The sequence below is a fragment of the Pan paniscus genome, chromosome 2, assembly GCF_029289425.2.
Source record: "Pan paniscus chromosome 2, NHGRI_mPanPan1-v2.0_pri, whole genome shotgun sequence".
Lineage (NCBI taxonomy): Eukaryota > Metazoa > Chordata > Mammalia > Primates > Hominidae > Pan > Pan paniscus.
In genome coordinates this window covers 50,355,898-50,380,902 of record NC_085926.1, presented here as the reverse complement: position 1 = coordinate 50,380,902, position 25,005 = coordinate 50,355,898, and the positions used below count along the sequence as shown (strand labels likewise).

Genomic DNA, 25,005 nt, shown 5'->3' with positions numbered 1-25,005 from the left:
CTAACCCCACCTGCACTTCTGCCCCTACTGTCAGCCCTGGGGCTCCAGCTCCCCCCTGGCAGAGCTGCATCTTGCTTCATTATTATGCAGATATTTTAATTATGCAGATATGTTTTTAGACAGTTTTAAATATGTATATTATTTACTCATTAGACCATAACAGCTCTGGAAATTGGAAATCTGTATTTAGTATCTATCTGTGCACAATACACAGCTAATGCAGGACCCACAAGTTGGGAGGGAAGACGGGTGGCAATGGGGCCAGTGCTGGGCTAGGCAGGGGCTGCTGGGCATCCTGGTACTTGTCCCCTCCCGTGGCCTGGATCCAGTGATACCAAGGCTTGTGGGGGCAACTCGGAGGGACAGCTGGGAGGCCAGTTACTGATCCTCTCTCCTAGGAGAAGGGCAAAGGGACCACTCTGAGGGGTGGCAGGAGGGACCTGAGTCCAACCAGCCAGGCCCCACCTGGCCAGGGATGGTCCTTTCCTGGAACAGTCACTGTCCAATACTGCTGGGCTTTACCATCAGGCGAACCTGGGTTTGATGCCCCCTCTTCCTACCTAGGGGTCTGAGGCAGCTACACTAATGCTTTGAGCCTCAATCCCCTCGGCTGTGAAAGGAGGGGAGCAGGAGAATCTACTTCTCGTGAGTCTTGCTGGGGAGGCAGCAGTGAAGCCCTCACCCAGGGTAGGCACTGGACCACACCTGGTGATATCCTGTCATTGCTACCTTCCTTGCAGCCCTCGGCAACATTCTCAGGGCATACTACCCCCAGCCTCCACCCCAGAGCCCACGCTCCATCACAGCTTCTGCCTGGCTCAGCCCTCAGTGCCCTAGATCTCAACATCCTGCACCCCCTGGGTTCAGGGCCTTTTCTTCTAAGCCTCTCATGTCCTCTGGGAAGTGGGAGTAAACATAACTAATTAAGACCAAAGAACTCTTCCAGCCTTTCCCTCTGGGCTGTGCAGAAAAAGTCCTATTTGATGGGCAGTTGCTCCTCAGACTCTTCTGGGCCACCAGCACTGGGCAGGGAGGGACTCCCAGGTGAGGGCTGGTGAGGAGAGGAGGCCAAGGAGAAGTGTGGAGCACCTAGCCTGGGGGTGGGGAGGAGCAGGCCATCTAAGAAGGTGGGGGCACCCAAGAGCCCCAGCCCCCCATCACCCAAGGCCCTCCCCTCCTGGCATGCAGGGGGCCTTCCTATCCCAGGTGTTGGCCTCTGAGGGGTGCCCATCCTGGCCCCAGGTCCCTGATCTCAGGTTCTTGCCTGCCTCAGCTCCCACTGCAATTGAAAGCTGTTTAACATAGTGAGATTTGCAGGTGCAGGGCTGCTCCCAGGGGAGTATTGTCCCCAGCCCAGTGCATGACCAGTCCTCCTCTTTCTTGCGTTTTCCTGTAAGAATGGTTCCCAGAGCTGAGGGAAATTGATTGTTAAGTGAAACTCTCTGATAATTGCCTCTGAAATGCCTGCTGTTATCATGATGGACTTGGCTGTGAGCATCCCCACTCAGCAGTCCCACTGAGGTTCCCTCCAATACCCTGGCCATGATGGGGACATCACGGGCCAGGCAAGGCACCATCAGTGACTTCATAGCCGCATCGCCATGGGCAGCCCTTACCCCCCAGGATGTGCTGAAGAAAATAGACTTTGAGAGGTTAAACCACACACCCAGGATCACACAACTGGCTGGGCAGAGCCAGACTCAAGCCCAGGCCTCTACACAGGTCCAGAGACACCCAGTTTTCATTTAGCAGACATTCACTGTGCACCTACTGTATGCCCAGGGCCAGGTTACCATAAACTTGACAGCCACAAGACACTTACCCACCAAACCTAGTGCTCAAGGGGAAAGCAGACATGGAAGAGGGTTCGCTGAGTGTCAGGGTCAGGAAGTGGATGTGGCTAGAGGAGTCTGGGCAGGAGTGGCCTGGGAGGGAGCAGCATGTGCAGGGCCTGGTAGCAGGGCGACCAGAGACTGCAGGCAGCTCCAGGAGCAGAGCCCAGAGCCCAAGCAAGGAACCACTCCCAGGGGGACAGGCACTTGGGGTCAGGGCTAGGAATGGAGTGCATCTCCCCAAGACAGGCAGGCACTCCAGAGACAGGCACCCTGTCCCTGCCCTGCGTGGTATCCCAATAGGTTCTTCCCTCGCCTCTGGGCCTCAGTTTCTTGCCCCTTCCAGCCTGTCCCCAAACCATCAAGAGGACCAGGGAGAGGTAGAAGGGAAGTGCTAGGAGGGATGAACCTCCAGGGGTGGGGCAGGGTGGGCACGGTCTCCCTGCCAGCCCTCAGCAGGTCTGACTGTTGTCAGCTCTATGGGGACAGGAGCCCAAGGTCTGGGTGCTCAGCCTGGGCCAGGTAGGTGGGGCTAAGCTTGGAGATCCCTGCCTCAGGACATGTCCTCCTTGGCGGAGGGGAGTAAAGCCCACCTTGTCCAGAGGTCTGGTTAAAGGCAAAAGGAAGTTTCCAGGGGAGGTAACACAGTCTGATAGGGCTAACCAGGCAGAAAGAGCAGATAGCAGGAGGGCCCAGAACTGGGCAAGAGCCAGTGAGAGAAACCTCACGGGACTGGCTGCCTATGTGCAGCTGCTGAGGGTTGGAGGGAGGGGGCTGCCAAGAGCCTAGCCACCCTGAGTGGGTGCAGTTACTATGTCCAGTTTATAGGCAGGATGTTGAGGACCAGAGTGGTGAAGACCCTGCTCCAAGAAAGTCAAGCTTTGAACCCAGGCCAGGACTCGGGGGCTTCAAGGTCCAGGCTCTCATCTCTGCTCAGGGCCCCTCATGCACACCAGTGGTGGTCCCAGTCCTCTCATCCTCAGGCCTGATGGGACCTTGTGGCCGAAGCCTGCCCACTCCACTGCACCCCACCAGCTGCCTTAGCCCTTCCTCCCCCACCACCGGGCCTGCCTGTTTAGCAGTTTCCACACGTCCAGTGCCCAGGGATGGACTGATTGATCTGTAACACTGAAAAAATAATAATGGCTTGATCGTTACTGAGGATTAAAAGTAATCCTTTTGCTGTGGCTATTACGACTCCGTTATTCACGAGTCAGTGAGCTGACCCAGCCTTTGAGCCCATGGGATTCCATGAGCTCAAGGCGGCTAGGAGCTGGGGCCTCCCTCCCTGGGTCTCCCTTGCCCTGTCTGCTAGGCTCTGGAGCCAGAGGGGCCTGTAGCCCCCATGTTTTGGGGCCTGAAGGTTTCAGGGTCAGAGCTGAGCCCTAAGAGGGTGAAGGAGCTGGAACCCCCCAGCCAGGAGTAGAGGCAGGGGCAGGAGTTCCTCAGGGTCGTGGCCCAGCCTGGAGACTCCCACTAGTGTCAGTGTGGCGTCTGCAGCCCCATCGACCCTGTGGCTTTTCTGCGGGAAGAGACCGCCTCTGCTTCCTCCACTCTGTCCCACTCTCAACCCTGGGGAAGGACAGGGGCCTCAACAGAGCCCCACTCTGAGGAAGATTTGGCATCCCTGGGAAGGTAGTGGGTCACCAGGTAAGGAAGGAGGGGCACAGTGATGACAAAGGCTTGACTCACACACTGCCTCGTCAGGCTTTACACAGCCTCCGGGCCAAGTTACTGAGCTCGGCACCTGCTGTACTGCAGGTGCTCGCCTAACACTGGTGACAAGCATTGGGAACCGTACAAGTCACACAATAATGCCCTCTACACAAGGTCACTGCAGGCTTATGAATTGGGGGCCTCATCCATCCCTGGGTTTGGGGTCAGGGGGTGGGCAGGCATTTGTGGTTTAGGTCAAGAGGAGGCTCCAGGATGGAAAAGGAAGAAGAGGAGTCAGGTGGGCCCTACAGGACCTGGAGAAGGTTGTGCCTTTTACATGCAGAGAAGTGGTAACCACTGAAGGGTTTTGGGACAGGGGACGGTGTCATGACCAGATCTACATTTGGAGAAAAGGCTCCAGGTGTTGTGTGGAGAATAGGTGATTTGGATGAGAGGATGCAGGTTCCGGGCAGGACAGAGCCTGAGCTGGGGGTGCACAGGAGGTGGTGTGAGGGATGCTGGGGTGGAATGGAGGAGGCAGAGGGGCCAGGGTGGGTGGCCTGCCTCAGAGGGGCACTCTGAGCTCAGGTGGGTCTGAGGGTCACTCCAGGGAAGTGTCCAGGAGCTCAGGAGGGCCAGGATTGGAAGCAAGACATGGGAGGCATCACGGAGTAGAGAGGCCTGGGGCCCCCAAAACCCTAGGAGTGTGAGGCTGGGCTGGGGAGAGAGGAGGGTGTGGGTCCCAGCCAAGCAGGCCTTGCAGTTAAGGGTGGCAGGGGACAGAGGACTGAGCCTACAAAGGAGAGGGAAGCAGAGGCCAGGAGGGCCCAGCTCTGTGGGGTGAGAGGGTTTGACCCCAAGAGACACTTTCTCCCCCTGCTCCTGGGACCCCAGCCTCATAGCCTCCCCCACCACTCAGTGTTCTTGGCCTGAGGAGGGGGAGCCAGCCCAATGGGGCTGGAGATGGCTCTGGACAGCCCCTCTAACTATGGGGGTGTGACACTCTGCCCCAGGAGAGCAGAGGCCACAGCTCCACAGGAGGCCCCACCTTGCTCCCTGCCCTGCTAGTCCATGCTTCAGAGGAGGAAATGCCAGCCTCCATGACCTGACTTCCACTTCCCCTAATGGGCAGCTGACAGGCTTTAGTAGGACGTCCCCTCTGGGGCCCACATGCCATATCAGGCCTGGACTCAAGGATGGGGGTGAGGTGTCCTGAATACCAAGAGGCGGGACCTTCTGAGTAGGGCTGTAAGCCCGGAGGTGGGACGTGCCTGCTCCACTGTGGGACAGGGTGGGGTGGGGGTGAGAGACCAGAGCCACCCACCTCACTGAGCATGGTGGGCCCAACAGAGGCTGGTCCTTGGATCTTGGTCATGGGCTGAGCAAGACAAATGCATTGGTGAGGGCTGGGCTCCGGGGCCCAGCCTGAGCCGGACTCACCGTGTGACCTTGGGCAGGCTGCTGGCCGTCTCTGTGCCTGGGCGTCCTCATCTGAGGAGGGCCACAATGGCTCCATGCCAGGCACACTGTGAATGGTACAAGGTGCACAGCACACGAGTCACTGGCCAGGGGAGGGTTCAGTGTGCAGTAGGCGGCCAGTTGATAGTGATGGTTGTCATTATGATTGACAGGACACCACTGCTCTCAGCTCTGCAGAAGGCCCCCGAGGCCAGACTCAGTTCCATCCTTGGGAGCCCCAAGGTTTCCTGTAGAGAAGGGATCCTTAGAAAGTACCGAATAAGAACATCTGGGTGACCCGGACTTAGGCCCAGAGAGTGGCCGGGCCCCAGCCTCTTCTCCAGCAAGCCTTCCCTGAGGTCCCGAGCCCCCACAGCACTGAGCTTCCTGTCCCTCAACCTCTCCTGCCATGGTGGTTCTGCGAGGTTGTGCCTGTGAGCTGCAAGAGGCAGGACCAGGCCTGCCACACCTCCACCAGTCAGCACAGTCTGGCACCCAGCGTGCCCAGTGGCAGATGTGGGATGGACAGACACACAGCTATGCCCTGAGGGACATTCTGCTCTCAGGCACAGGGGCTTTGTTGGAAGAGGCCACTGGAACCAGCCCCAAAGAACAGGACAGGCTCTTGTGGACAGAGGACTTGGGAGCCCTGTGGGAAGGGGCTCAGGAAGTCTGGGAGAAGGCCCATGGGCCTGGATGGACAGGGTGGGCTGTGGGCCCCTCCTGTGGAGCTCTGGATAGCTGGCAGAAGGGCAGGGCAAGGTGAAGCACTTTGTAACTTGCAGCTCAGCCTTAGCTCCAGAGGAGCTTCCTCTTGGCACTGGGGTGACACAAGTGTGTGGGGGGTAGAGAGTGACACTAGGGCTTGGCCTAGTACAGGGAGTCCCATGGAGATGCCCCTGGGGTCACTGCGCAGGCTTCACCTTTCCTGCATGGACCCAGCTGTGGTCAAGGAGGTGCCCACACAGCAAGCTGGGGAGTGTCTGGGGCAGAGAATCTCTGAGGGTCTCGTAGGATGAGGGGAAGGGAGTCACCAGTCCAGCCTGGCCCCAGGGAGTGCTGGGGATGGAGAGGCTTTGGGGTGGGCATAGGGCAGGCTGCCTTCTTCCGCTTCTGACCTCCCTGTGCTCTGTCCCTCAGAGACTGGCTGATGCTGCAGAGAACTTCCAGAAAGCACACCGCTGGCAGGACAACATCAAGGTAGGAACCCCAGCACCCTGCCCAGCACTTAGGGCATGCCCATCCATGGGTGGGTTTGAATGCTGGGGGGTGGGAGCTGCCCAGACACATGAGGGACACAGAGGGGTCTGTGGAGTAGAGCCAGAAGCCTGTGTCCAACATTCAGCAATTACTCCAGGCGCCTCTCACTGCTGGGCACACAGTGAGATATGAGCCCACATTCACTCCAGAGGAGCTGTGGAGTCACCCGTGAGTGGGAAGGCTGCTTGAAAGTAGTGTTCCCTGTGTTCCCCAGATAAGGTGTTCAGATTCTTGGAGAGCCCCCGGGTCAGAGGCCTTTGGACTTCAGGACTTGTCAGAGGCTTTAATACAGTGACCTGCAAGAGATGCTGGGAAAAGGGGACCAAATGCCCTTCCCCGACTTCCCTTCCCTGACTTCCCTGAACAGCAACCTGTCCACCCTGGAGGCCCTCAGGCTGGCCTCAGGGGACTGGGCTGCCATGGTCACAAAAGCCTCTCCTTCCACCTCAGAAGGAGCTCAGGCTCGCTCCTTGGAGCAGAGGTGCAAGAAGCTGAGCGCAGAGGATCTAGTGTGTGAGGGAGGGAACGGAGCCTCACCCATCCCAGCCTAGGCCTGAGTTGCCCTCACCAATTCCTTGCTGTGTTTGATTTTGCCTGGGGCTGGATACCGGCCCTCGGGCCAGCATCAGACGGAGGCAGGGCTCCTCCTGGATTCAAGGAAGCCCCAGTGCCAAGGATGATGGAACCCTTGAGAACCGGACTAGTTGGCAGGGCTCCTGTGTCCTCCACAGCTGCTGGGGTGTCTGGGCCATGCCTCCTAGTAGTCTCGTGCTAAACACAGGGAGGAGCAGGGTGGGGGTGGCAGACCTGACTCACTCCAGCTCTGGGCCAGGCACATCTGCTCTAGGAAGCAGTGGGGTTATTGTCCCTATTTGACAAGAAAACAGAAGCACAGAGTGGATAGACCTACCCGAGGTTACCTGTTGGTGGCAGAGATTCACAGCTGGCTGTCGGGTGTCAGGGGCTCATGCCTATGCTCCAAGCCCTAAATCTGTTCCTCCTCCCCAGTCCCCATCCTCCAGGCCATGCTGAGGCTGCCTCACCTTGCCCACACCATGGCACTCTTCCTTTACCCCTGGCAGGTGCTGGGTGCTGCCCTCAGGGAGTTCACATGAGATTGGAAATGAAAGATTATTTTCTAAGGTGAACAAATGAATGAGCTAGTTACTCCCCAAACCAGTCCCCCTTCCCCAGGAGACAGGACTGACCCTTCTCTCCCTCTCTCCTACTCCAGTGCTACTTGCTCACAGTCCCTGTGGGACCCAGGCAAGGGCTTCAGTTTCCCCATTTGGCAAAGGACTGACTGGTGCCAGTGCTGCCTGTGAGCTCAGCTATGGGGTGTGAAGGAATCACTGCACACATCAGGCTATGTGGGTGCCAAGCCGCTGATGGCATGGGTGCATATCTGGCCACACCAGCCCTTGGGCCCTGAGTACTTCTGTCCTGAGATGAGGCAGTAAAGGGCTCTGGCTGCTCCCCTCCCCCTGGCTTGACCTGAGGTGCCCCCAGCTGTGGGTGTGACCACAGGCAGCCCTGATCACAGGGCCACCTGGGCCCGGCCTTGTTCATCTCCCTCCCTGCCACATCCCACCGGGTGCCTGCCGGCCTGTCCCACTGGTGTCCCAGGTAGGGTGGGTGGGGCTGTAGTCACCTCCCTCCTTCCCAGCTGCTGGTTCACTGTTCTTCCCAGGAAGCACTGCTGCTACCACAGCTGCCAGGCTGAAAGGCATCAATGCTAATGGTGTATCCAAGAGCCCAACACCAGCCAGCTATGCTCGGGCTGCCAGGGAGAGCTGGCAGCAGTGGCTGCAGGAGGGACTGTCCATGCCAGGGGAGGGTGCAGGGACTTGAGGCTGGGAAGGGATGCTGTTTTGTCCCTTGCAGGCACACCACCCACCCCTGAAACCACATCCTTCCAATGACCTTCAGGAGATGACAGACAAGGAGCCATGTTCCCTCCCAGAACTCAGGAGAGGCACCTGGCCTGTGCCACAATTCTAGCCTCAAACTCAGGCCCTCTTCCTAGGAATGCCCTTATCCACCCCTCCTTCAGTGCAAAGCCTCTCTCTCCAGATGTCTGCCCAGGACTCCCTTTTCTAGCCCCAACCCTAAGATCGGCCCCCACAGCCCACAGCAGTGACAGCGTGACCAGCAGCAGTCTTCTTACCTCTGAGATGGGGAGGATGGCGCCCAGCTGTTCTGGCCACAGAGGAGATGCTTGGCCCATGTGGCCAGACTGGAATCCACTGCACCATCAGCCGGGTGTGGCCCTCCCTGTATTGACAGCACACAGCAGGTCCAGATGCAAACCTCTGAGGAACAGACAGTGGTATCAATGGTATAACCCACATCCACATGCCCACAACTCCACTGACCTCAGCCTGGGGGGTTGGGGATCCTGGAGTCTGCAGGGTCAGAGCTGGGACAAGAGATCAAGAGGGCAATGCCTGGATGTAAAGCTCCTATCCCCCTTCCTCGTCCCTGGCCAACCCAGACCCTTGGACACCAGGGAAACAATGGCCCTGATTAGCAGGCAGTGCCTCCCATGCCCCCACAGGTGGGCAGCAGGTGCCCTGGTGCCCATAACACTTAGGATAGATGAAGAGGGGCCACCTGCCGGACCACACTTGGTGCCAGCACCACACTATGCCAACACTGTGTGCCACCGAAACCACCACCAGGGAGGATCTGGGCCAGGGCATGGGAAGGGGAGGGGGGAGTGGCCATTGGCCCCAGGGCCTCAGTGCCAACACCAGGGCCTACAGGAAACAAAGCCATGCGCTGGGAGTGGAATGGAAGAGACAGCCCTCCCCTGGGAAGTGTAAGGGAAGGACACAGCCCTGCCCTGGGGAATGTGATGGTGGGAGTGGACGGAGCTCTGCCTAGGGACTAGAGGGAGGGCTGTGAGGGGGCTGGGCCAGGCTAGAAGAGCCAGCTGGACAGGACAGGTGGCCTTCCTGACCTGAGGGTCTGACCCAGCCATAGGGCCCCTGCCTGCCTCTGCCAAGCCAGCGACAGACGGCTCTCTCAGAAAACAGTCCTCTTGGCCAGGCTGAGCTGGCACTAGGCCAGGGCAGGAAGGCCAAGCGTCCTCACTGGTGCAGCGGGTGGCTGGCCTAGGCCTGCACAGGCAGCTGGTGGGCAGGCGGCAGTCATGTCTGGCCAGGCCTTGGCAGCCACCTTCCAAGCACTGAACTCGGATGGCAACTGTCCTTCCCCCGCTCACCCCGTGCTCATTTCCTCAGCTTGTTCCCTGAGACCCACCCTCCTCACACCTCTCTTGGGCTTGGCTCCTGCTAAGGAGAATGTATGTCACCAACACAAGGGTCACGTGGACCCTCCTGCCCCGCCCCTCGCCTGTTATCTGTATGCCCAAGTCCACATGGGAGGGCATGTGTGTGAGCTCAGAGTGGGTGACTCCCCCAACTCCTACCCGGTTGGGCAAAATGGCCCCTAAAATATCAGATAACACAGGGTATGTCAGGGGAGTGGTCCCCAGACATTAAGGACACCCGTTTCACTCCACCCGGGACTCTTCCACACTCAGCCTCTCCTCTGGGCTGTGGAGTTGCAAAGACAGAAGGTGGCCACTCATGGGCAGAGTTGGCCCTACCCCTGGGGAGGCCCAGCTCCCTGTTCTCTTCATACCCTCAGAGGAGGCCTCATCCTGATATTACGAGTGGGGAAGTAGAGACCCAGAGATGAAGCCTCATGGAGGCTGCATGATTTAACTGGGCAGCCTTGCCTCCTCGCGGGTGACCCCTGGAATTCCTCAGCGGGCCACTGGGACAAGCCAGTAGGCTGGGTCCTTTTTGGCTCAGCCTCAGTCTTCACTCACTGCCCAGGATTCCAGAGCTCATGTGTCCAGGTCAGAATTTGAGGCCAGGACTCTTTGCTGAGGTCCTGCACTCAGTCACTAGAGAATACTGCCTCCTTGTTGCTTAACCCAGGAGGTGGTCACTGCTGATAGACATTCAGGTACTGTGTTGGCCCAAGCAGACAGAGGCCTTCTCGGGGACCCTCCCACCCTGACCCTGACAGCCCCCTCCTGCCACACCCCCAGCTCCACACCACATCATGCATAGCAGTCACAGCTGTATTTATGATATATTTTCACATGTATGACCTTGTGTGCCACCATCCATGTACTTCTTACCAAGGAAGGGGTATGGTCTCGCCCTCCTAGAGGCAGGAGAGGCCGGGAGCGGTCATTCCCACATGCATCAAGCCCTGGGGGGCAGGGAGACCATACAGAATCCTGAGCCTCATCTGTCATCTGCAGGGGACTAAGAATCCTCCTGGGTGACATGTCCCCCCTATGTCCCTGACGCCACCAATATCTGATGTTCCACTAAGACTGTGAAACAGCAGAACAAATAGAGAAGCAGAGCCCCTGGAGCAGCTGGAGAGGTGGCCCCAGTGAACGCTGAGGTGCCTAGTGTTGACCCAGGTGCAGGCAGGACCCAGCCACAGCCTGTGAGGGGAGCCCAGGGCTCCTGAGGGCTGCAAGTGACCAGCCCCCACCTGTGTCCTTTCCCATGCTTGTGGAAGGTTTGCCTAAAAAGTGGGTGAGTGAGGCCCCAGGTTGTAATCTGCAGTCCTCCCACCGCACCCGCCCGCTTTCATTACGGAGGGAAAGAGCATCAGAGCTGTGTTTATAACCCCCTTTTAGATAACAAATCACATTTTCTTTTCACAGCAAGTGTGTTGAATTGATATTTTTTCCCCCTCAGTTTAATAGGTTTGTGTGTTCAGGAATGATCTTCGTCAACTGAAACTCCTTATTGTGTTTGATGTAATGTCAGCTTTCATTATGCGCTTCGGTCGGAGCCAGGCGCAGGGAAAGGCCGAGCACCCTGCAGTTTGGGCCCGGCCTCCGCCCCCGCCCCAGGCCCACCGGGGCTGCAGCCTTCTTGCACTGGTGGGTGGGTGGTGGGTGTGGGCAAGGTTGACAACAGGCTGGAAGGGCAGGTTGGAGCCAGGGTGCGAAGGCTTTCTTCTCCCTGCTCTCGAAACATCTGACCGATGGGGTCATAAGGCTGCTGTAAAAAAGCGCCAGACACGGCAGGCGCCCTGGGATGCTGGAACTCTCGGGCTGCCTTTGGCCTTACATTCCTCAGGAAGTTGTGGTCTTACCCATGCATGGTGCCAGGCATGCAGTCAGTGTTGCAGAATGCTGGGACTAAGCCTGCACATTTAGCCAGTGGCCTGCAGCCCCTAGACCCCTGGTGAGAGACAGACTAGGACTGTTCGCTGAAACAGTCCCAGGTACTGACGGAGCCCGTGGGCAGTCACCACAGCCAGGCGCCTTTCCAGAGTCCTGCCTGGGGGAGCCTGGGGCTCAGAGAGGGAGTGGTCTAGCCCTGGGGTCACACACTGAGTGAGCCCCAGCTGGGCCTTGGGAAGCAGGTGTCCGGGCGACATCTGCACTGGTGGTGTGAGTGCTGGCTCTGTCTGCCACTTCACAGCCAGCCCCTGGGGGGCAGACTTGGTCACCACTCCCATCTGCAGACCTCAAAGAAACAAGCCCTGAGTGAGTGAGGGGCCACCGGGGCCACGCTGCAGGTTTTTGCCGTACAGAACAGGGCTGAGGAGCACCTGGAGAGGGTGACTTGGACAGCAGCTCTGTCCTGAGTCGTGGCCCTGAAGCCCATGGGGGCAGAGTGTGGCAGACCCTCCTGAGCCAATGGCACTTGGCTGACACCGGGCTCACCTTCTGGCGGCCTCTGTCAGCCGCGCTCGGTTCTGATTAAAGATCATTACACATGAAATTAGCCCGTTTGTGTTACGGGTCCCCGGGGCGGCCGGTGATTATGACGCACAGATGGCCAAGAACCCAGGCGACTGGCAAGCAGACATGGGCCAGGGACAGGCGGGGCAGACGCAGGCGGGTGAGGGCTGGGAGGCAGGCGCCAGGGCTGGGCTTTGTTTTCTCCCGCTCCTGTTGTGGAAACCCCCTCGCATTTCACAACAAATCACAGATAATTAATAAGTACATGCCCGTAATGAGCAGGCTTTTTAATAGAAGAAATTGGAAGATGCAGCGTCGAGTCATTATTTCCCTCCTGCCCAAACTCGGCTCTGTTCTCCGTCTTCCTCGCTCCCTGGTGCTGCCTCAGCCAGCCTCTCTGCAGACAGAACCTAGAAGGCTGCAGCCCAGGACGCTTGGCCCCTGAGTTAGGAAGGCCCAGGGAATTCTCAGTCGAGGGGTACTGCATGCTCCTGGAGCCTGTGCAGGGCCCCTGAAGATAGGCCTGGCTGCATTCTCAGCCCTGACCTATCCGGCCCTTCCAGGAGGGTGGCTCTGGGTGGGGGAAAGGGACAGTCTCTGCCCCAGAGGAATCTAAGGGTGCCATGCAGGCCTTGGGGCTAGGAGTCCTGTCTGTCTCGGGACCCTGAGCAGCTAGTGCTGAGGCCTCTCTCCCCTCACCAGGAGGAAGACATCGTGTACTATGACGCCAAGGCTGACGCTGAGCTGGTGAGCACCCCCTCCTGAGCCACACCTCCTTGCTGGGCCTTGGTGGCCTTGGCTGTAAAATGGATGTTAGGACTCAGCGCCACACATTCTGAGCTCAACCCTGCAGAGCCATGGTGACACAGGCCCCACCTTCCACCTCCCACAACTCCCTAGAAGTCCGGACCCCTCCAGGGCTGCATCTCTGCGCACTAGTGGGCTGAGCTTGACTGCAGTGTGAGGCAGGTGGTGAGGCGCTTGGCGCTTCCCGCATGGGGCAGTTTAGGTCCCAGATGGAGCGGGCCTCTCTAAGTGCAGTGAGAGGAGGGAGACAGGGAGCAGCTGGGAAGGCTTCCTGGAGGTGGGCAGGTGTGAGCAGGATGCAGGAACATCCAGGTGCATTTCCAGGTCAGGCCAGCTCCCTTCCCTGTGCTGAGCACCCCACAGCCTGGCCCATCATCAGACCCTAACCCTGAGCTCACCTAGGGTCACCCACCTCAGAAGTGGTGGCACTGGGACTGACCAGAGAGCCCAAAGCCACACCACCCTTCTGCCTCCATGTCACTCACTGGCTCAAGTCCGCCCGGGCTGCCCTGTGAGGTAGTGAGGTCCCCGTCACCAGAAGACTCGTGTGAAAGCTGTAAGACTATTTGCAGGGGAGGTGGCTGTAGAGAAGACGAGTGTCTGAGGGTGTAGGGCACTTGGAGTAGACGGTGTTTGCTGAGCTTGTCAAGGCCCAAGACCCTCTGCCTGACTTTAAGGCAAAAGTAGTTGGACCCAACAGTCCCCTCTGTAAACAGAGGTGTCACAGCAGCACAGTGTCTAGACTGCTGGCTGATTCAGAGGACCCAAGATCCAGTCTTCCTCTCTTAGGCCTGCGGGCTTGGTGGGTTTCCTGGGGCAAGTGAGAGGTACCCAATGACACCAGGAGGTGAGAAGGCTGGAAAGGATCCCTGTGCAGGATCCACAGTGCCAGGCTGGCCTGGGAGAGCCGCAGGAGGGCACAGGGCCCGAGACGGAGCGGGGTGGGCTCAAGCAGGTGTGCTTCCCCTTGGCTGAGCTCCGTGGCTCCCAGAGAAGTTGCTAAAATTAAAGCTGGAATCTGAAATTCAAATGAAGAGCGAACCTTTAATTAGACCCTGAATCTAATTCCTTACCCCCCTCAGCAGCGGGCTGTAATTTTAGCAATCAGTGCATTAAATATAAACCAGGAGACTGCAGTTGCCCACCATACAAAGCCCCTGGGTGGGGGTTGGCACTGAGGGGCTCCTTGGACAGCCTGGTGCCCAACCCCTACTAGGATGCTCTGAACCTACCTCCAGCAGCCTCAACTGTATCCAGGGCCCCAACCCCTCACTCTAAATCATTGACTCCTTGCCCGTAGCCCCTTGGACTTCTGTTGGGGGGCTAGAGATTGCCCGAAAAGAGAGCTTTTCACTCTGGGGCCTGGCTAGACTAGGGTCAGCTAGGCCAAACGCCTGGTATAAATGACAGCACGCACACATTTTCCAACTCCCCTGCTTGTTGTGTTGTTTTGTTTTTTTAATCTTTGCCAGAGGTACAGTTAGAGATCTTTCTAGACCATTTACTTTTAAATTACCAGCCAGAAGGTGGGGGTGGGGGAAAGAAAAGGAAGGAAAAAGTTCGCCAGCTGATAGCTTATCAGAACAGAATCCAAATGTCACATTAGTTGGGAAAGTTGGAAGATTAAATTTTCTAGTGCCCTTCATCTGCCGCTGACATTTCGGGGGCTTTCTTCTCCCGCGCCTCCCCCTCCTCTGAGCGGAACGAGAGTGGCGCACGCCTCACAGGCGGCCGCTTCCACTCTGGCCTCCATGCTCCGAGGCTGCCTGCCCTGGCTCTACCCAGCACCCGAGGGCTTCTAGGGTGTGCCAGGGGTGGGCAGATGGGTGGCACACTGCGGAAGGGCAGTGGGAGGACAGCAGACAGCTTGGATTCTGCTGTACAAAATCCACCTTCAAAGAGATGAAAAGAGTGTCTGCCACAGGCCCTTCAGAGCCGTGCCCCTGTGGTGTGGAGAGCGCATCTGGCTGGGTGGAGAGGCACGGTCACCCTTTCCCCAGACAAGACACAGCTTGGTCAAATGCCTAGAGGCAGAAACACAGGGGAGGGGCATGCCCAGGTCATAGTGGGCAGCGGGGGTCAGCCCGCGTGGACCCATGGGGGAGAATGAATGAGCTAAGCCTGGGCTGAGGGTGGTCACAGAGGCTTTGAGGGGCAGTGAGGGAGCGTATGGGGTGTTCAGCTGCTTATGATCTCTCCTATCAGCCTAGGAAGTCCCCCAGCTTTGCTCTCCACCCTTAGCCTCCTTCTTTCCCTTGCCTCCCCAGTCTGGCTTTTTCCTCTTCGCCTTCACTCTCTACCACCATCTTCCCTCCCCTCCCCCTTGCACACCTGCACCCAAGCCTGCCCCCCTTCCATCGGCTGCAGCATCAACACTAGTCATAGACCCACTCCTGCCAGCCTGTGATGGTGGGCGGGGGCGCACGGCGCATGCACAGCCTACCCGGCCGTGAGATGCCATAATTGGCACCTGTCAGGCTGCTGTGGCTCATTTTAGAAAATCAACAGGGGCCCTTTCAGTCCTGCTGCTACCAGGCACCGCAGACCCTCCCTCTGGAGGTCAGCAGGTCTGAATGGTAGCCCCCAGCCCAGCTCTCCCAGGTTAGCCTCCCCAGCTCAGACCCTAGAGCCATCCGGCTGCGGGGGATAGTGCCCTGCCTTAGATGGGGCTAGGGCCCTCTCCCTGGTCCCAGAGGAACTCCATGAAGGGGCTGGGCAGGACCCAGTGATGGCTGTGGGGGCCCTGAGCTCCTAGGAGGGACTGCTGAGGCCTCCCTGTGATTGCACAAGCACATCCTTGTAAGCAGAATTCTGGAGCCTGCTCCTTCTGATTGGCTCCATGATTTGCCTCCTTTCCTAATTGGTTTTCAAGAATGTGGAGAAGAGGTTGGTTTCCTTTCGGTTTTAAAATTTGGGTTTAGCAAATGTGGGGATGATGGGTGGGGTGGGCAGGGGGAGATGGGAGTCACAGGCCCCTTGGGTGAGGGGTCCAACCCCATGTCCATCTGTCCCTGAGTCTCTCCATCTGTGTCTCCTACTGCAATAGTCTCTCTTTTTGAGATGCCCCTATCTCCTGGACTCTGGCCCTCCCTGCCCCTACTTGCAGGCCTCTACAACCCAATTCACCATTTTCCAGCCCTGACATTGCTGGGGGGTGCCCTTTCTGCAGGACGACCCTGAGAGTGAGGATGTGGAAAGGGGGTCTAAGGCCAACACCCTAAGGCTGGACTTCATCGAGGACCCAAACTTCAAGAACAAGGTCAACTATTCATACGCGGCTGTACAGATCCCTACGGACATCTACAAAGGCTGTGAGTGTGCAGAGCAATCGGGACAGCCCATCCCACCTGCTGTGGGGGCAGGCCCACTGCCAGGGCATTCCAGAGTCCCTGGGGACAGAAGGCCAGTGCCATCTACCTCCAGCCTCCTACACCTGAGATTACTCCTGCGCACCTCTCAGATTCACCCACATATGGGCATCAAGCACTTACAGGCAGAGCCTCACCCTAACACTCAGCAAGTTGCAAAACACTGAGCCTCTATCCCTGTGCATACATGGTCTCCTGCCCATGTGTCCACAGGCACCCACACAAATGCACGCACACAGAGACCGTTCCCCACATGTTGGACTGAGTGCCCGCCTGCCCCTGAAGCAACTCCTCACCACCCTTCCCCATTCCCTGCCCCCAAGTAGGAGTGGTTGACAAGCTGCAACACATCAGGTGGACACGGGAGGTAGGGGGACAGGGAACCACCCCTCACAGATACCAACCCTATGACACTACCCTCCTTCTCCTGGGCATAGAACCAAGGAGGTAGGGAGTTTTCCTGCCCAGAGCAGCCAGGAGCTGGGGATGTAAGGAAGGGGGATGTGGAAGAGGGTGGTTGACAGTCCAAGCTTCAGGGACAAGGCAGCTTTACACAATGGGGAAACGAGGTCACTATAGCTAGAAGGATTTGAGTCAGACATGAGGAGGAACTTCCTGAAGCTCCTGGGAGGTAAAGGAGGAGGAAACCAAGAGTCAAACACTGGATAGGGAGCTCCAGCAGCAGGATTGAAGGCACTGAGGCCTGTTGTTTCTGACACAGTTCTATGGGCACCTACAGAGTAGCCTTGGAATCCAAGGAGCCCACTGGGCTGGGACTCAAAAGCCCCAGAGCCACTGCCTCAGCTCCATAATGCAGGGAATTCCCAGGGTCCTCAGGGAGGCCCTCTCCATCTCGGGGTCAGCTAGGCCCTCTGGGCAGCCTCAGGCCAGGGTGGGGAAGGATGCTCCCCCCTGCTCCCCACAGGCTGCCCGCAGGCCTCCTGCCCGAGCCAGTCGAGGGGCACTATCACAGGCAGGCACACTAATTAAAACAGGAGCCACACCGCCCTCTCCAGTCACCCCTCGCTACCCACACAAATTGCATTTTATATGTTTTTTATTTACTGTGTCACTTTTAATTAAATCTGTAATCACCTGCCTGAGGGGGCATGGTCCCCTTTCCCAACTCAGCATGATCTGAGAGTATGTGCACGTGGGTACAGGTCTGTGCGCATGGGGCTGAGTAGCAGGCCCTTTCCAGGCGGGCGCAGGGGTGTTTGCGCGAGTGTGCCTTGCCGTGTATGGGTAAGCGCGTGTGGGGTCACAGGTACCTGCATGGACAGCCCACACAGAGCAGAGGTCTCCTCTTGGCCCTTGACCTGGACCAGGGACACCCCTCTGCTCTAAGCCTGTCATTGTGCAGATGGGAAAACCGAGACACAGTGAGGGGTGGGACCTGCCAGGCAGACTCTCTCAGGGCAAACAGTACTGTGTGAAACTCTGGAGGGCCTGGCTTTATTTTTTCCTTAGAGAGAAAAATAGAAATTGTTCAACTCACTAAGTTTCTAAATTAGGAACAGGACCATAACATACTGTTCAATAAGCAGAGCCAATGCTTGAAATGTGTTTTGTTTTCACATTATGGTCAGTTACGGGAAGCCACAGGAACAGACAGCGAAGGGAGTGGGAGCAGGGGGCAGGGATCAGGCAGCGGACGCAGCAGAGGCTCCACGCTCCAGAGGGGCCGCCCGAGGGAGAGTGCCCCGGAGTGTGTCAGTGCCCCAGGGCCGGAGCAGAGGCTAGAGAACTGTAAATCATGCTTTCTACCTTTGTCTGCCTGCTGCAGGTGGTCTCTGGTGCTCACTTGAGGTAGATTTTTGATGGGGATCCCTGTACGGGGTGACGGTGGCTGGGCTCCACATGGGAAGAAAGAGGGTGGGGGTCCCTGAAGGAGGAAGGAGGCAGAGAGGCCTGGCAGAAGCAGCTGTGTCCCACTCCTGCCGTTTTGTCTGTCCAGGGACAGGGTCACTGCACACATGAGAACATGTGTCACACACACACATCAGGCCGCCCCGAGTTGGGGGTCGAGGGTACTGCTCAAACCATCCTGGATCTCTGCCCAGGTTGAAGGGTCCGCAGGATGGAGTCCATTCTCTGAGAGGAGCCTTGTTTGTGTGTGTGTGTGTGCGTGCGTGTGTGTGTGTGTGTGTGTGTGTGTGTGTAGGGATAGATCTGGACAGGGGATCACACACGTGCAACTACAAGGGTTGGGGGGAAGGGAGAATGGGGTAACTGATGGTAGGGGGTTGTGAGCAGGACCCATGAGTGTCCCCTGTAGGTGCAGAGTGGTGTGTAGGCATGAGCGTGTGTGCCCTTGTGCCCATGGTGGCAGCTGGGTTGCTAGGCAGGTGGGTTCCATCTGGCTGGAAACACACAGGTTAGACACAGGTATACCTGTTGGGGGGGTGTGCAGTGTGCGCATGCATGTACAAGTACACTTGCCTGTGTTGGAGTAGGATCTGGCATGCCCCTGCCCCTCCAAGAGCCCCCGCCCCCACCCCTGCTTGCTTCTGGCCCCAGTTGATTAATCATGGAGCTGAGTGGCTTCCAGCTTATCAGGTACCTTAATAGCTGAATAATTCCAGCCCCATCAGCGGGCCCTTAATTGCTTTCTTGTGGCTGCAGCCTGGAGTGCATGCTGAATGGGTGAGCTCCTGGGGGACCAGTGCTAGCTCCAGGCAGCATGCTGGACTGAGGGCTCCCAGCTCCCAGCACCCAGCCACCTGGGCAGCCCCTCTCCAGAGGCTACCAGCCACAGCTGCCCTGCCTGCTCATGTGGGGCCTGGAGGAAGAGTAGGCTGAACTGTTCCTTTCACAGCTTGGGAGGGGTGAGGATCAGAAAGTCTTCCTGGAGGAGCTGGGGCAGCCCCAGCTGGGCCCTAGGAAATAGGGAGGGCCTGGATAGGCCGAGAACAGTTGGGGGATTCTAAGTGGGGGCACAGGCATGAGTGTCGTGGTGGTGGGTTCGACAGGACACAGCCCAGGTGCTCCCCACCCCAGCTCCCCGCTTCCCCCCAGCCACTGTCATCCTCAATGAGCTCAACTGGACAGAGGCCCTGGAAAATGTGTTCATGGAAAACCGCAGACAAGACCCCACACTGCTGTGGCAGGTCTTCGGCAGCGCCACAGGAGTCACTCGCTACTACCCGGGTAGGTACCAGCCCCTGTCCCCTGTCTACCCAGCACCTCGCCTTTCTCCATCTACCAGCCCACCCATCCTGGGGGCATGGGGCGGGGTGGCTTCTCTGTAGTCTGTGGCAGCCCAGTCGCCTCTGCAAGGTCTGCCTACCCAGGCCAGCCCTTTCCTGCCAGTCCCCCTCACCTTCTCTCCTCCCTCAGCCACCCCGTGGCGAGCCCCCAAGAAGATCGACCTGTACGATGTCCGAAGGAGACCCTGGTGAGCGAGCAAGAAGGGGCTGGGGAGGGACACCCCCTCAGCTCCCCACCTTTCCTGCCTGCTCCCCTCCCTCCCCATTTCCAAGCCTCCTAGCAGGGCGCAGCCAGCTGTATCCAATTTTCATTTCACACATGGTTGCCACTGGAAAATGGATCCCATCACCCAGGCAGGCCTCCCAGCTGCCATGCCCCCTGTCCACTGCCCAGCACCCCCACCCACTCAGGACTGAGAGATTGGAAGGGAGATTGGACCAGAAGGGGTCCTCAAAGGCAGATGTAGCCTCTGTAGGGTTGGCCAGTCCCTGCCCCACCCGTCTGAGCCCCAGATATCCTTCCCCTCTGTTCTGCCCCTCCGGCAGCTCCCTGTGGCTCTCCTTCCCTGCCACCTGCACCATCCCATACACAGCTAGACTCTGCCCTCGGGGCCCCAACCTGAGGCAGAGGACACAACAAGCCACTGAAGCCAGGGAATGTGGCTCCTGCCCCCTCTGGGGATCACCTGCTCATATACCCCCTGGGACTTTTTCCTTGCTGAGGAACCAGACCATTCATGTCATGGGCAAGGACTGTGTCTGTTTCGTTAAATGTGGTATCATCGGTGCGTAGAACCCTGCCTGGCCCACACAGTGCATGCTCAAGAGAAATGTATTGAATCAATATTTATGTGAAGGAAGGAAGGACCCACAAGGTCCCAGTGGGCCTTACCCTAACAGAGGCATCTCCTGGGCAGGTATATCCAGGGGGCCTCGTCACCCAAAGACATGGTCATCATCGTGGATGTGTGAGTGAGCAGTGCTGGCAAGTGGGGCTGGGGCAGGGACGGGCAATGGGCTAGACTCTGCTGCCCTGAACATCATGGGGGATGGGCAGGAGAACACGTGAGGTTCTCCCTGGCTCCTCCACGTCCCCTGCCTGACCTCTCCAGGAGTGGCAGTGTGAGTGGCCTGACCCTGAAGCTGATGAAGACATCTGTCTGCGAGATGCTGGACACGCTGTCTGATGATGACTATGTGAATGTGGCCTCGGTGAGTGCCAAGGTGGCAGACAGGGTGAAATGGGTCACCCCATCTGCCCTGCTCCTGTGACCACCACCAGCCCCATGCAATAGCTGCCTACCCCGGCCAGCCTGAGGCCACTCACCACCCTACTGTTCCTGCAGTTCAACGAGAAGGCACAGCCTGTGTCATGCTTCACACACCTGGTGCAGGCCAATGTGCGCAACAAGAAGGTGTTCAAGGAAGCTGTGCAGGGCATGGTGGCCAAGGGCACCACAGGCTACAAGGCCGGCTTTGAGTATGCCTTTGACCAGCTGCAGAACGTGAGCCCCATGGGTGGGCAAGTGGGCGGCTGGGGGAGTAGAGGGCCCAGGCTTGGTGACACCCGGGAAATCAAGACGGATGGCCTCGTTAGCACCAAACAGGCAGCTTGGACAGATAGCTCCATCTGCTGTGGGGGAGGAGGGCCAGAGGTCCAGGCCCACTGCGGGAGGGAGGCCCTGCCCCTGGACCAGGGAGGGCTGAGAGCTGCCTGCCTCCGCCTCACTCCCCTCAGTCCAACATCACTCGGGCCAACTGCAACAAGATGATCATGATGTTCACGGATGGTGGCGAGGACCGCGTGCAGGACGTCTTTGAGAAGTACAATTGGCCAAACCGGACGGTGAGGCTCAACCGAGGCAGGGGCTACCCTGACCTGGGCCCAGTACAAAAGAGGGCTGTCCCCTGGTGGCCACAGCAGTAACCTCAAACCCCCCACAGGTGCGCGTGTTTACTTTCTCCGTGGGGCAGCATAACTATGACGTCACACCGCTGCAGTGGATGGCCTGTGCCAACAAAGGTACCTCCCCTGCGCATCACTGTCAGGGGCCTGCCTGCCATTTCTTTTTGTCGATTGCGTATGTTCAACTGGCCATCCATATGTCCAGCTGTGTGTTCACCTGCTGCAAGACAGTGCCTCCTCTCATCCACGAGGCTGTCCCTCACTCTATCTGGGGGCTAACGGGTCCACCTAACTGAGCCTCTTTTTGCCCATCTGTCTGTCTGTCCATTGTCCAACCGTCCCCCAGCTTGTCTACTCCTGCGTCTGTTTGCTGATCCGTCCATCTCTCTGTGCACTTGGGCCTGGCTGCCGGGTGGACTTTGAATGGCATTGCACCCTAAAATGAGGGACCTCAGACCTCAGGCTCCTCCCTCCCCATCTCTGCCCCCTGCTCTGCTTCCTGATACTGCTGCACTCACTCCCTCTCCATAGCACCGCCCTTGGCAGGGCAGAGGCCGGGAGCACTAGAGGGAGAGGACCCCAAAAAGAGAGGAGCCCAAGAGGCGAGGCAGGGCTGCAGACACACCCCAGGGGCAGGGCCCTCTGCACATGGGTCCTGCAGTGCCAGCCAGGCCCACCTCTGCCTCTCCTTCCTTCACAGGCTACTATTTTGAGATCCCTTCCATCGGAGCCATCCGCATCAACACACAGGTGAGACTTGGGGAGGCCCCTCCTCCCAGCCCCTGGCTGCCCTGCAGGGACGCTGTGTGCCATGGGCTGCTGTGGGCCAAGGGCGCCCCCTCACCGTGGCTGGGGCACAATCCCAATGCCTGGGGAGACAGAACAGGCAGTGCCTGGGAAAGGCACTCATTACCCCCACCACTGCCCCCTCCCCAGGAATATCTAGATGTGTTGGGCAGGCCCATGGTGCTGGCAGGCAAGGAGGCCAAGCAGGTGCAGTGGACCAACGTGTATGAGGATGCACTGGTAAGGCCTCTGGACAAGGAAGGGGTGGGGCTGGCACCCTTCCCCCAGAGATGTGCCCACAGGGTCAAGACCCTGGAGGGCCCCCTTATGGGGTAAACCAAGCACAGGAGAAAGAGGTGGCCTGCACCTCAGTCCCTGCTCTGAACACTCAGGGTGGGGTCAGTGCTGGCCACAGGTGACTCCATCATCTTCCTCTCCCTTCAGGGACTGGGGTTGGTGGTAACAGGGACCCTCCCTGTTTTCAACCTGACACAGGATGGCCCTGGGGAAAAGAAGGTGAGGAAAGGGGAGGGTTGGGGCTATGGGTGTGCCTGGGGAGGAATGAGCATGCCCACATTAGGTCTGAGGGTGGAAGAGGGGCAGGGCAGGCCTGCACACTGCCTGTGAGAGCAGCTTGAGGCCTTGTGGAGGGTGGTTCCCCATGGAATTGAGCTCGCTGAGGAGCCCCCCATGCTTTTGCTCCCAGAACCAGCTGATCCTGGGCGTGATGGGCATTGACGTGGCTCTGAATGACATCAAGAGGCTGACCCCCAACTACACGGTGAGCATCCCCCTGCCCATCCGCATACCCTGCCTCCCATGTGGACACAGGCAGGCTCAGCAGAGAAGACTGATGGGTATTACAGCGCCTCCATGGAGACCTCTGAGTTCAGGGGGTCGGGGAAGGCTTCCCCAGGAGGTGACCTTGGGTCTAGAACAAGGTGACCTTGGGTTGGCAAACTTTCTGTAAAGGGCCAGACTGAATATTTTAGGCTTTGCAGACCTACATACCCATCTCTTACTCGGTTGCACTGTTGTATTGTGAAAGCAGCCACAAACAAAACATAAACAATGGGCATGGCTATGTTCCAATTTAATTTTATTTGTGGATATTGATATTTGAATTTCAGATAATTTTCACATGTCACAAAATAGAATTCTTCCTTTGACGTTTTTTCCAGCCATTTAAAAACATAAAACCATTCTTAGCTCATGACCACATAGTAATGGGCAGCAGGCCAGACCTGGCCCATGCACATAGGCAGGAGTGTCCCAGGCAGAAAGGAAAGGAGGGGATGGTGTACATTGGAGGCAGAGGGAATTCTCTGGCCAAGGGCCCAAAGGTGAAAAACAATCATAAACCAGGGAAGGGGCAAGATGGCATTGTGGCTGGCCCAGCGCCTGCGGTCAGGGAGTCTGCGTCTTGGCCTGTGGAAGGGGGAGAGGTGTGGTATGTACAACAGCATCATTAAGCCTGAGCCCCCTGAAGCCTCTGCTTGGCCCTGAGTGGGCAGGGGCTGTGGCAGTTGGCCTCCAGGTACAGTAAGAAACTGACTGGGGGAGGTAAGGGCTAGGTCCAGGTCCCACTTACTCCTACTTCCCTTCCACCTGGAAGGGAAGCCCCAGGTAGGATTCCCAAGGGTCCACTCGTCCCGCTGCTCTCTCTTGACGTGGGGACAAGGAGGAGGCACAAATCAGGGGCAGTAGTGGCTAGAGGAGGGCCACAGGGGTACAGAAGCAGCAGACCTGTGGGGCCGGTGGTGGCAGAGAGGTCAGGACAACTGACAGCTCATGAGAACCAGGGGGAGAGGATGAGGACTGCAGAGCAGCAGCCCACAAGCTGGTTAGCCTTGGCAAGGGCTGGTGCACAAGGGGCAACCCGCCTGCAGGCCTGGCTGGAGAGACAGGCTTAGGGCCACGTGGCATGGGGGGGCCCTTAGCCCAAGGCAGGCAAACAATCTCTCGGTGCAGTGCGAGGCCAAATAGGGAAGAACTCCGGAGCCCAGGGAACCCCAGCCCATCCCTCCAGACCCTGAGCCCCAATCTGTGCCTCCAGCTTGGAGCCAACGGCTATGTGTTTGCCATTGACCTGAACGGCTACGTGTTGCTGCACCCCAATCTCAAGCCCCAGGTGAGCCAGACGGGTGGCCTGGAGGGTGGGCAAACCTTCCACAATGGGGACTTCTGACTTCCCACCCTGCCTCCAACAGACCACCAACTTCCGGGAGCCTGTGACTCTGGACTTCCTGGATGCGGAGCTAGAGGATGAGAACAAGGAAGAGGTAAGGAGAGGAGGAGAACAGGGGTGGGGGACAGAGCAGAGGAGTGTAGGGGCCCTGCCCCTCACATCTCTGGCCCTTCCAGATCCGTCGGAGCATGATTGATGGCAACAAGGGCCACAAGCAGATCAGAACGTTGGTCAAGTCCCTGGATGAGGTAAGGAGGCAGGGCTGGGGGCCAGGGAGTCAGGGTGGGCACCCTTCTACCCCACCGCCCCCTGTCTGCTAGCCCAAGTACCTGACCCAGCCTCCTCTCCCAGAGGTACATAGATGAGGTGACACGGAACTACACCTGGGTGCCTATAAGGAGCACTAACTACAGGTAAGTGAGGCCAGGGCTGGGCGGGCAGAGAGGGTGGGGTGGCCCCAGAGTCTGAGCCCAGCTGTCCCCTCCCTCTCCCACTGTGACCACCATCCCAGTGGGGCACCAGTGGCCAGGGCTGCTCACTACTCACCCTGAGATGCTTAGTCTGCCAAGAGACTCCCTGGCTTTTAAGGAACAAGCAGCAGATCTGAGAGCACAGGACAGTCATCCAAAGTCTCCTCATCACTACGGCCATCTGCACCCAGGATACTGCCCTTGGCATGCTGTCAGCCTGCCTCACAGTCTCAGGGTGGAGCAGGTCCCTTGTGTGTCAGGCTGGGTCGGTACAGGCTGACCTCTGCCTGCCCCACACAGCTAGTCCATCCTGAAATGCTAGGGCATCCTCACA

The 25,005-nt window shown here is 58.1% G+C and overlaps 1 protein-coding gene across 9 annotated transcripts in view; it reads left to right on the top strand.

Moving 5' to 3' along the window:
- Positions 1-25,005, top strand: part of CACNA2D2 (calcium voltage-gated channel auxiliary subunit alpha2delta 2) — a 141,196-nt gene that overhangs the window by 103,771 nt on the left and 12,420 nt on the right. For all 9 annotated transcript variants that reach the window (XM_034956531.2, XM_055109986.1, XM_034956530.2 and 6 more), the window contains exons 4-21: positions 6,087-6,146; positions 12,640-12,684; positions 15,914-16,055; positions 19,131-19,262; positions 19,452-19,509; positions 20,239-20,289; positions 20,434-20,533; positions 20,668-20,826; positions 21,060-21,167; positions 21,266-21,344; positions 21,928-21,977; positions 22,164-22,253; positions 22,458-22,529; positions 22,720-22,794; positions 24,070-24,144; positions 24,224-24,295; positions 24,378-24,449; positions 24,553-24,614. In XM_034956531.2, coding sequence (XP_034812422.2) covers positions 6,087-6,146; positions 12,640-12,684; positions 15,914-16,055; positions 19,131-19,262; positions 19,452-19,509; positions 20,239-20,289; positions 20,434-20,533; positions 20,668-20,826; positions 21,060-21,167; positions 21,266-21,344; positions 21,928-21,977; positions 22,164-22,253; positions 22,458-22,529; positions 22,720-22,794; positions 24,070-24,144; positions 24,224-24,295; positions 24,378-24,449; positions 24,553-24,614 — 1,502 coding nt within the window. The remainder of the gene's footprint in view (positions 1-6,086; positions 6,147-12,639; positions 12,685-15,913; positions 16,056-19,130; positions 19,263-19,451; positions 19,510-20,238; positions 20,290-20,433; positions 20,534-20,667; positions 20,827-21,059; positions 21,168-21,265; positions 21,345-21,927; positions 21,978-22,163; positions 22,254-22,457; positions 22,530-22,719; positions 22,795-24,069; positions 24,145-24,223; positions 24,296-24,377; positions 24,450-24,552; positions 24,615-25,005) is intronic.